Here is an 11,693-nt window from a genome sequence, read left to right as displayed (position 1 = left end):
GAGCTTAGGTGGCCCTGTTTGGCTGCTTTGAGTCCCCTGCCTGGTCTTACACCCAGAGGGGCTCACTCGTCACCTGCCGGGACTTGGAGAACACCTGAGTTGCTGCTCCCCGGTTTTCAAGAGGCTGCTTTTAGGTGTCCCATGAAACACGACACGCTCGTTTCCATCAGTGCTCTGGGGGTACCCAGAACTGAGGGGATGGGAGTTCTGCCCCGAGGACCTTCAGTCCCCAAAGGAGTCTGATGAGACACAATTGATGAAGAGGCACACCTGCATTTCCAGTGCCTTCCGCTAGCACCGGCACTCAGGATCTTGGGGCAAAACAGATGCCGTGAAATGACTGCCAGGTGTAAAGAATGAGATCAGGGCACGTGCGAACTTCGTAAAACTTTTATTGATATATTTATCATGCCAACATTTTTTTATTTAAGATTCAAATTCCATTTGAAAGGGAGGCCACAAACGAGCATTGGGATCCCAGGCTGCTCCTGGAGGAGCCCCCACGTTCACGAGAAAGCACGCACATCCTCCATCTGTGTGATTTGATCACTCAGAGTTGCATTCTGGGAAACTCCTCCTAGAGAGCCCGGGCAGGATGTGTTTCGTTGGTAGCTGGGAAACAACAGCAGCAGCAGCAAAAACAAAATAACTGCATCCTAAGACTTCTCAGAACATCTCTGGCTTTGATACTATTGACCCTCAAGGATTCTCTCCCCACCCGATCTAGAGTATGTGTGTGTGTGTGTATATATATATATATATATCCACTGAAGAAAGATGACTGTTTGTTGCTTGTTGGCTGTCTCGCCAGACCCTTAGGATGGCCTTGGCACACTTGGCTGTGCTTCTCGGTGGGATCCTGTGGATTCCAGCCGTGGGTGCACAGCCCTTCAGGAGTGTTTGGACTTGCTGCACGCTGGGCACAGAAGCTGAGCCCTGGAGATGATGTACGCCCGGCCGCCCAGCTGCTGCTCGCAGCCCTCGCAGACAAAGTGCTCTCGGTGCCAGGCCAGGTCTTCCACGCACTGGTAGTCCTCCGAGAATATTATCTGGGGAGGGGAGCAGAAGAATCGTTCAGCTCAGGTTTTGTCCCTAGTAGACAGGGCGTGGGAGACAAGCCGTAAGATGGTGGTCCCTCGTCCCCCATGCTTGTTTTGACCTTTCAGTGCCTCAGTGGAGAAATCTGACATCAATCTAAGACAGTAAGTACAGTATTTGGCGAAGGTCATGGTTGCATCTTAGCTTCTGGGATCAAAAATAAATAAATAAATAAATCCTCCACTATTGACAGGTTTTACGTATCTGGCATCTATGATGCTGTCTGGGCCAAATCTAAAGCCCATTTGCTTGGGCCTGGAATAAAGTAACACTTTGGAACATCTATACAATCTGGTGAGGAACCAGAGAGCAGAACAGCATACTGGTTAAATGTGCTTTCTGATTTTGGGGTCAAACACGGACCAGGTATGTGTTTTCACTTAAATACCAGCTGCATGACTTGGGGCAAATTACTCAACCTCCCTGTGCCTCAGTTTCCACATCTGTAGGATGGGGATATAAATACTACCCATCCCATGGGGTTTTATGAGTGCTGCGTGTGTTGCTACAGATGGAGTACTCGGAGTGGTAACAGAGACAAAGTCAGTGCTTTGTGATTATCACTGACCTCTCTGAGCTGCACTTTTCTCAAATGCCAAATGGAGATAATGATTCCCTCTCCCTGAAAGACTGTTGTGAGATGTAACAGCACATCACATACAACGTCTGTAGCACATTAGGATGAGGTGTTGTTACCGCGAGCATACTGTTGATCTCACAGAAATGAGGTGGGTGGGACCAGGCCTGCTGACAGCCCTTTTCCTTCTGTAACATCCTTGCCCACACAGTTATGAGGTAGGAGGATTACAGGGTCTTAACTTCACACGGAGACCAACACGTGAAAGGTGGGAGGAGGCAGATATTTGCTTAAAGTGAGGAAGACATTTCTAACCCTCGTATGTGCCGAAGATGAAGGTAGTGAGTTTCCCGTCACCAAAGGCATGCAGGCAGTAGTTATTATTGTCATAGCCATTATTGTCACTCTTCATACACCTTAGTGTTTCTCTAGTCTAAACCCATGTTGGAGAGCTGAACCCCTTTCACAGCATCTCCTAACTGTCGGATTGTGTTATGTTAATGCTACGTGATTTTATGGTATCATCTTGTATTACATTACCCTAAGACTCACAACAGCTTCCACTTCTTAGTTACTCGGGCCCTGTGCCAAGCATTTTCAGGCATGATCTCATTTATCCTCACAGCAATTCCATGGGATGGGCACTGTTACCCTCCCATTTGGTAAGTTACAAAATGGAAGCACAGGAGTTAGGGACCCACATGCCTCACAGATGCAGAGCCAGGTTTGAATGTGGGTCATCTACCTCCTGGCGGCAGCCCATAATGTTCTTCTGAGCCCTTACTTAGTGCCGAGCCTTGTGCCAAGGATGAGACTTGACAGGTCCTCTGTGTCTGACCCATCCCAACAGGCCCGGGGGTGGGAACTAATTTCTGCCCCACTTTGCAGATGGGAAAACAGAGGCTGAGAGTGTGAAGGGGGATCTGAGCCTCAGTTTTCCTGTCTGTGGATCACATCATCACGAAGCCACACTCCCCTGGGCCTCTGGGTCCCCTCCTGCAGTCTGGGGGTGCCCACCCCACTGGTCCTCACCTCGTCGCAGCCGGAGCACCGGGGCCGCAGGCTCTCGCAGTAATGACGGCCACACCAGGGCGCCCCGTCCTTCCAGAAGTAGATGAGGTCCACCAGCGGCTCGGAGCACTTGGTGCACACGAAGCAGGCAGGATGCCACTGCTTGCTGTAGCCTGCCCTGTCCGAGTAGACCACAGGGCTGTCGGCGGGGGCCACCTCCTTGCAGAGCTCACAGACCTGGAAGGGTGGGGGAGGAACCCCAGGACACAGGGTAGTCAGGAGTGCATCGTGACCTGGGTTCGAGTTTCAACTCCAGTCTCTTTACTTCCTGGGTGACCTTGAGCAAGTTACTGTACCTCTCTGTTCCTCAGTTTTCTCATCTGCAAAGTGGGATAATAATAATACTGCCTACCTAGTAGGTAGTTGTGAGGACTCAATAAAGTATCGGTTTGGCCATAAAGTTCATTTGGCTTTTTCTGTAAGATCTTATGGAAAAACCTGAATGAACTTTTTGGCTAACCCAGTATTTGTTTAGCACAGTCATTCTCACACTTTTTGTTCTCAAGACCCTTTAGACTCTTAAAAATTTTTGAGAAGCCCAAAGAGTTTTTGTTCATGTGGGTAATAGCTATTGATATTTACCACACAAGAAATTAGAACTGAGGAAAAAAATTAAATAACTATTAATTCATTACAAAATAGTAAACCAACAGCATGTTAACATAAATATTTGTAGTTAAAAATAACTATATTTTCCAAAACAGAAAAATTGAGTCGGAGTGTGGCATTGTTTACATTTTTGCAAATCTCTAATGACTGGCTCAGTAGAGGGTTTCTCGATTCTTGTAACTGTTTTAGCTTTTCATCTTTTGCATTATGTGGTTTTCTTTGAAATATATGAAAAAAATCTGACCTTACACTGATTAGAAATTGAAAAAGGGAGGCAAGCATTTTAAATAGCCTTTCTAGATAACTGTGGAATATTTTTCTTTGCTATTACATCAAAATTAGACAAGTGTTAGTTTCTCAAAAGTTAGTTAATGTAGAGTCTGAAACCATATCAACCAACCTTTCATCCCGGTTACATTAAAACCCACTGGTCCACCTTGTACTTTGAATGGATCTTTTACCTATGTAGGATTAATTTTTAATAAACTTAAAATTTTAGAACAGTTTTCGACTTACAGAAAAATTGTCGTTACAGTACGGAGAATTCTCGTATACCCCGCACCTGCTTTCCTCTGTTCTTAGCACCTTACATTAATATGGTGTACTTGTCACAATCAATTAACCAGTATTGATATGTTGTTATTAACTGAAGTCCAAACTTCATCCAGATGTGCTTAGATTCTACCTACTGTCTTTCTCCTCTTGTAGGATTGGATCCAGGATCCCACATTACAGGTAGCGATCATGTCTCCTTAGGCTCCTCTGGGCTGTGACAGTTTCTCAGACTTTCCTTGTTTTTCATAACCTTGGAGGAGTATCAGTCAGATATTTGGTAGACTGTCCCTCGGTTGGGATTTGCCTGATGTTATTATCATGACTGCACTGGGAGGAAGACCACGGAGCTAAACGGCCGTTCTCATCACGTCCTATCCAGACGACATCCTCGATCTGTAAAATCCAGTCATTTTGGAGTTCTCACCTCCTCAGAACTCTGATGACGAGGATGATGCTGGCTGTCATCTCCCTGGGGCAGTTGTGTGTCCAACTCAGGTGTTTTCCCTCCCGACTGACATCCTTATGAAAACCCGAGAGAGTTCCTTTCCCTTCTAGACTTATCTCCCTTTTAAGGAGACCTATATTTTCCCCCGGACGTGGCCCAACCCAGGTTCACAGAGATTCAGTGATTGCTGAGTAGCAGTAGCTGACAAAAGGCAAAGCTGGGGTTTGAACACAGGCCAAGCCTGACCCCAAAGCCAAGGTTCCTTCTGCTCCACCGTGCGGCCTTTCCATCAGAGTCAGCGAACTACGGCCAAACCCAGCCTCTGCCTGTTCTTGTAGGAACCATCAGCGTCGAATGGGTTTTACATTTGAACTCTAATTTAGTGGAATGTTTTCTCCCAAAAAAAGAATTCCATTTTTCTCATAGTAGATCGGGGTTTTGGACTGAATGGTGCCCCTCCCCCAGTTAACATGTTGAAGCCCTGACCCCCAATGTGACTGTATTTGGAGATGGGGCCTTTAAGGAGTTCACTGAGGTTAAATGAGGTCATTAGGGTGGGGCCCTAATCAAATAGGACTGGTGTCCTTATAAGAAGAGAGACCAGAGATGGATGGCTGTCTCTTTCTCTTTCTGGGTGTACACAGAGGGGAGGCCATGTGAGGACACAGTGAGAAGGTGGCCCTCTGCAAGCTAGAAAGAGGGGTCTCACCAGAACCCAACCCTGCCAGCACCTTGACCTTGGACTTCTAGTCTCCAGAACTGGGGAAAAAAATACATTTCTGTTGTTTAAGCCACCTGGCCTGCGATATTCTGTTATGGCAGCCTGAGCTAGCTAATACGGCCTGTATTACAAAAACCTGTCTTAATTATACTACTGTAGTTTGAATTTCAAAAAAAATTTGTGGATATTTATTTTCTCTCTTGTTACATAAAGTACCTACGTGATATCATCAACTCCAGCTCTTGGTCCACGACACCTGAGAGATAGATCACCTGGCCCTCTACAGAAAATGTTTGCTGATCCCTGGCTTGAGATGAACACTCTGTCTTACTAAGCACAAATTATGTGTCAGCCCAAATAGAGATATTTATTGTTTTGCTGTGTAAAGATGAATAGGCATATATTCAGAGCCTAAACACTGAGAATTCTTTACATTAACTGCATAGTTAATATACTCTTGTGTATGAAGAGGAAATAAAAATTAAAATGGTGGAAATTGGGGAAAGAAAACCAAATGACAGAATATGTCCACGTATGAGTGTGGTCCCTAAGCACGGTCGTGGCTGAGCTCGTGTTCAGGTGAGGAGTGTGTCTGGTTAACTGCTCCTGGCTGCCTGATGATGATGTTCCTTAGAACGTGCTGGATTTTTGGTTTCAGTTATGCCCACAAGAATGACGGGTGTGAGTCCTTCACCAAAGTGAAACCCTGTCCTTCTGCATGCGACTGAGCCCCAGCTCACCTGGAACTCATCAGAGGGTCTGAACCAAAAATAGGTGATGGGGAATTCCCTGGTGGTCCAGTGGTTAGGACTCCATGCTTCCACACCAGGGGGCACGGGTTCGATCCCTGGTGGGGGAACCAAGATACCGCAGGCCTCACAGTGTGGCAAAAAATTAAAAACAAACAAACAAAACAAAACAAAAATAGGCGATGGATCCGCGTTCATTGACTGTCACATCTCCAGAAGTGTAAACTGTCTGGTGAGGGCTGTTTGAGAAGCAAGTGAATTTTCTGTCCGTTGGTCTTTCTAAATTTCACAGAATGAAACTTCCGGCCCCTTTCCTCCCACACAGAAGGGGCTTACTGTCCATCCACCACACCTGGTCGAGTGTCACCAGGATACATCAGTGGGGCGCCTGACTCCAGGTTTCCAGATGTGCCTAACACAGAAGTGGGGAAAGGGAGGGATATAAATGCACCTGGATGTGTCTGGTGGGTACCAGCAGGCGCCCGCGGCCCACAGAAGGAGATAGAGGGATGTGAGGTCAGGAAGCAGTTAGGGGGTGATCACGGGTGACTCTGAACTCTGGGCTGGGACTTCGCTTTGGAGGTAATGGGAAGCCATCGCTGGTTCTGGAGTGCTGGGGGGTGGTTTGCACTGTGAGGGGATAACACTGGGAGCACTGACTGAATGGGCTTTGTCAGGAGCCTCTCTGGGGAGTGTCTCTTCCCTCCTTGTCCCCCAGCATCCCTGGCTGTGCACCCTGTTACCACCAGTAGCCAGTCCTTTTTTAAGCAGACAGTGTCATTGACATTTTATGAAAACACGCTGCCAGAGTAATGAGTGCTGTCAACATGCATCAGGAAGCAATTTCTCCTTCTGGCCTCTGAGCTATTTTCCATGCCCCCTTCCCTGTGGTCTCAAAGGACAAGAGATCTGACAGTGTCTCGGCTCTGTCAGCTGGTGGCCCCTCAGCCACTAGGGGCAGCCTGACAACCAAGAGTCCGACTGCCCAGCCTGCCGGGGGTCCTGTGATCCTGGTCCTTCCCTTCTCTGCACAAACTTATTCTCCTATCATCCTTGGAAGGGAGGTTTACAGTTTCTAAATTGCAGTGGGTGGCTGAGAGGGGCGCTAGCTGTGTGACCTTGGGCAAGTTACCCAACCTCTCTGCACCTTAGTTTTTTCACCTGTCAGATAATACTTGGAACATCACAGGTCTGTTGCATGGATTAAATGAGATAATAGAATCAATGCACTTGACAAGGGTTCAGTAATAATTAGCGAAAATCTCCTGTTATCCCTACGAAGCCCTCCTTATAGAAAGGTGAGGAGCTAAATCCATTTCCTAAGATGACGAAGAGGTCGAAGGCAGCATCTGCTTCTGGTTCGGAGGCCTGGGTTCCTTTCAGTAGCACCATGAGCACGTAGATTGGCAAGAGGTCATTCCTCCCACCCATGAGCTCTGTGTTTTTCCATCTCTGTTCTTTCCCTCTGGGCAAGGCCAGAGAATCAAGTCATGTGAGTTTCATCTTCTGTCACTACCCCAGACTCAGCTAGAGTCAGTGCCCGCCTTGGTGGGCCTGCTTTTCTCCCTCTCCCATCCCACCCCCTCCAAGACAGCGTTCTCAGCCTCGAGTCTGCCCCAGCATCCCTAGAGGGCCGCTCAAACGGAGTGCTGCATCTCCCCACCCCGAGTGTCTGATTAGTAGGTCTGGGAGGGGGCAGGGGAATTTTCAGACTCCCAGGGGATGCTGGTATGGTCAGGGGACCGCACTTCGAGACCCACCGTCATAGAGCGTTTGAACATGACCTTATATAAAAACTCAGCAAAAATGACATGAGCAGTTAGGTTCCATGACAGCAAAAGCCAATTTGAATTCCTGGGATGCTTAAATTCTAGACCATTTTGAAGAAAGCCCAGTGTGGTCATTCCCAGGTGACTTCCCCTCTGGAGGAGCCACTTTTGGTCGAGTAGAAGTCCTTTGGAACTAGGCTAAAAGGCACAGAGAAGACCATTGGTCATTAGCATGTCAATGGGTTCTCATTCAGACTCCCAACTGTCTAAAACTAGAGCCTTCTCCTGGGAATCTGTCCAGCCTTTGCCACGTAACCTAGTTTGCAGACTGTGGTCCCTCCGGGGGAAGGAGCTGTAGCACAGACCTTTCGTAGGTGGAACACATGTGACGTTTCTCCTGGTGCCACTGAACTTTTGTCTTGCCCTGTTCAAATGGTGAGAGACTCTTCATCACAAGCGTCTAAATGAAAGAGTTTGTATATTCTGTACTTTGGGCTTTTGTAAACACTTGCACTGAGAAAGCTGAGGAGCATTCTAGATTCAGCTGCCTGCAAAGCTCAGACCCTGCAGGGCTGGAGTTTCCTCCGCCGTGAGGTGTGGAAATGATGCCGGCAACTTCTTGGACCCTCCTCCAACCAATACCCGAATTCCCTTTCTTTGCATACGGTCCCGCCTTACTAACTCGCTTCTGTAGAACAGAATGTGGTGGAAGGGATGCTGTAAATCCCTGAGGTAGGTCATAAAGGCAACACAGCTTCCACTGGCTCTTTCTTGGGAGTCCTGAGACCCGCATCCTAGGGCAGCCACACTGAGAAAACACAAGAGATAGAGGGAGAGGCCGGGGCCCCTGCTGGTCCAGCCCTAGCCATATCTGTCTTCCAAGCACCAAGGCCAGATGTCAAGGACAGAGACAAGCTCTCCCGCTGAGCCCTGCCCAGATTGCTGATCTGCGAGAAAACAGACGTCTCGGAACAGGTGTTCTAAGCCGCTGCATCTCAGGGTGGTTTGCTGTGCGGCCCCAGGTAACAGGGGCAGCACACGTGGCCACGCGGAGTTATTCAGGCTTCTGAAATGGAAGTAACCAAGACACAAAGTGTTTCAGGAAGCAGCAGATTCAGGACAGTGGCCCGGGGTTCCACGGCCAAAGAGCTGTCTCCAGCGATGAGCCGCGCTGGCCTTCAGGGACAGATCTGCAGATATCGAGAGCCCTGTAAACCAGCCGTAATCCGTCTGCCGCGGTTGCCAGCACTTCTGTTCCAATCATGCGGTTCTTTTCTGGAAGGCCCTTATCCAAAGGCCTCCCCAGTCTAAACCCAGATTGCCTTGTGAAAAGCTCACCATTACAATACAGTAAATATTGACTCAAGGGCCTTGAATTCAGGCACTGGGTTCTTTCCAACACAAATACTCAACAATTTATTTATAAACAGCATCTCTCCATTTCCTCTTATGGCGATTATTCACCATCTTTGCTTTGCAGCCTTGTCTATCGGCAGTTTTTTGGGGTTTTTTTCCTCTTTCCTGGCTGGCATCTTTAGCCTCTTGCGTTCTCTTGCCCCACACGGGCACCTTCCCGAGGTTCCTTACGGTGCAGAATAGGTGGGTGGCCGCAGGCGCTGCGGTTAGGGTCCCGGCCTTTGCACGAGGTCCCGCCGTAGCCTCATCTGGGGGGATCTCCGAGCCTCAGTTTCCGCATCTGTGACACAAGGTGGGCCCTGATCTTGGGAAGTGCTTTGCACGTGGGGTCAGTGCCGTGGGCCCACCAGTGCTTTGTCTCCCGCATCTTCTAGGGGCAGGTCCTCAAGGAGGGGGCTCTCTCCCAAGAGAGGCAGAATGCAGGCATTTCTAACCGCATCTCCCTCACTGGGTATCTGGTGACGGGGGAGGATGGGGCCCGGAAGGCTTCCCAAATGCGACACTTGGAAGAGAGAACGTCAGCCTGGGGTGCTCCCGAATCCGGCTTTGACAAGTGTATCCCTACAGTGGGATGCTGCTGAGTAGGGACAAGGCTTATGTGTGGTCATGTCTGTTGCAGAGGCCTCGCAAGGTGTCTGGGTCACACGGGGGCTCTGGAAGCGGGAGCTGCCGTCCTTTGGAGTCTGTGCGGGGTTTGAGGTGAGGCAGGCCTGAGTTCCAGTTCTGGCTTCATGGCTCACCAGCTAGACGACTAGAGAGGGGGATGATATGTCTTGCCGGGTAGTTTTTGGGATCGAATGAAACCACCGTGTGAAGCCTCTGGCGTGCTGCCTGGCGCAACGTAGGTCGTCAACGAATGGCAGATGACACTACCATCAGAATTATCAGCGTCACCAAGTAACCTCCAGTAGCAAAATAAAATGGAACAAAGCCCAGGTCATTCATAAACAGTGAAAACCATTTTTTATGGTTCTCCTAGTTCCCGGGTCAGCAAAGTACATCCCTGGGGCCAGATGCAGCCTGCTGCCTGGTTTTGCAAATAAAGTTTTATTGGGACACAGCCCTGGTCATCTGTTGAGATATTGTCTTTGGATGCGTCAGTGCCACAAGGACAGAGGCCATTGGTTATGACTGAGACCTCGTGGCTCGTAAAGCCTGAAATATTCACAATCTGCCCTGTATAGGAAAAGTTTGCCAAGCCCTGGTTTAGTCAGTGGACTATTACGCAGCCCACTTTGGGGGGGAGGGAAGAAAAAAGATAGTTGTGAAGGCTTATGAGGCAACACGGCAAAGTATTTATAGTATGAAAAGCAGGATAAAAGGAATTTTCTGTGGCAAATAAAATCTCCTTTAATGTCATTAAAATATCTCCCCTGTGAACAAGGTGGCAGGCAGATGCTGAGAAGCCTGGTAACCGTGGCAATTTGTGGGGGGGGCTTCCTTTGATCCTCTGTCCTCCAGCTCAGGCATGGCTTGCAGGCCTGGGGGCGCACGGTGGTTTCAAATTCGCAGAGAGGGGCTGGCAGGAAAGCCAGCCTGCCAGCCCACAAGCCAAACATCTGCTCGGACCAAGCTCTGGAAGTCCCTTGCCCACAAGTATGTCCCTCGTCGGGGCTGGAGTCGGGCTGAGCCGCCAGCGGCTGTTAAGTTTCCATCTGAGAGGCCCACCTCGTGGGAGGGAGGGGACCCACACCTCCGGTCCCTCCTTTGTGCATTCTTGTGGGGAAAGGGGGCAGGGGCGTTACGCTGTGATTTGGGACCAAATTAACACATCTTTACGACTTCCAGCAATGTCTTCACTTCTTTCAATCTGTTCTCCTTTTAAATCAGTTTCTCTGGCGCCACGGCTTGGCCCATGAGGCAGGAGCTGGGGTCTCCAGGCAGGGATGAAAACTACGAAAGGGCGGAGATGACATTAAATGCTATGTCCTGGCTTTCTTTCGTCTTTCTTCGGTTACAAGTTTGGGGTGTACGGAAGGGCGGAAATTCCTGGGCAGGATGACCATGCCCAGGAAATTGGTATATTTAATTTCGGAGAAAATATCCAGTAAACTTTCTAAACGCAGGGAAATGGTCTGGTAGAGCTGTTCACCGTCCGAGCATTGAGGTCCAGTGTCCACAGGATCCATCGAGGTGGGAGAGGTCGGGAGTGGGGGCCTGGAAAGCAGATACGGGGCCCCGCCGTGCTGCTGTGGAATGGTCTGGGCTGCTGGGGTGGGCAGCTCCACGGCCACGGAACGCTTCGAAGCCCCCAAGACCCCCGAGAACCCATGGTGGGTGGGACTGGGGCGGGCCGGGCACGTCCTTCCCTTGTTCTTGGCTCGCAGACAAGAGGCCCTCAAGCTCCTCACCAGGCTGGGCTGGGAGTAACTCTGCACACTGCCACCCACCCCGGCAAACATTAAATGCACGTGCCCTTGCTTTGTCCCCACCCTGCTGGGACCCCGCAGGGCTGGCGACGTGGAAGGACCTGGGCTGGAACCTCACCGGCAAACCAGTTAACCTCTCTGTGGCTCAGGCTCCACATCTGTGAAATGGGCATAACGACCCCAAGCTGTCTTGCCGGTCGTTCGGAGGATTCAAAGAGATGAACGAGCCTGCTGTGAAGTGACAATTCCCCACCACCCTCGCCGCCCCACGCACACACCGAGGGGCAAGTCAGGGAAAGAGGCTAAATGCGGGG

The 11,693-nt window shown here is 49.6% G+C and overlaps 1 protein-coding gene across 3 annotated transcripts in view; it reads right to left on the bottom strand.

Annotated features, from left to right (window-relative positions):
* Positions 1 to 372: 372 nt before the first annotated feature.
* Positions 373 to 11,693, bottom strand: part of LMCD1 (LIM and cysteine rich domains 1) — a 61,983-nt gene continuing 50,662 nt past the window's right edge. Inside the window, exons 5-6 of one of the 3 annotated variants that reach the window (XM_007463708.1) lie at positions 2,708 to 2,923; positions 373 to 1,049 (exon numbers count right to left, since the gene is read on the bottom strand). In XM_007463708.1, the coding sequence (XP_007463770.1) occupies positions 891 to 1,049; positions 2,708 to 2,923 (375 nt within the window). In that variant the 3' untranslated portion in view covers positions 373 to 890. The remainder of the gene's footprint in view (positions 1,050 to 2,707; positions 2,924 to 11,693) is intronic. The other 2 variants (XM_007463710.1, XM_007463709.1) reach the window with 2 other exon arrangements.

This window comes from Lipotes vexillifer, unplaced genomic scaffold (genome assembly GCF_000442215.2).
Source record: "Lipotes vexillifer unplaced genomic scaffold, Lipotes_vexillifer_v1.1 scaffold1387, whole genome shotgun sequence".
NCBI lineage: Eukaryota > Metazoa > Chordata > Mammalia > Artiodactyla > Lipotidae > Lipotes > Lipotes vexillifer.
The sequence above is the reverse complement of the archived record's forward strand: the minus strand, read 5'-3'. Positions and strand labels throughout refer to the sequence as shown.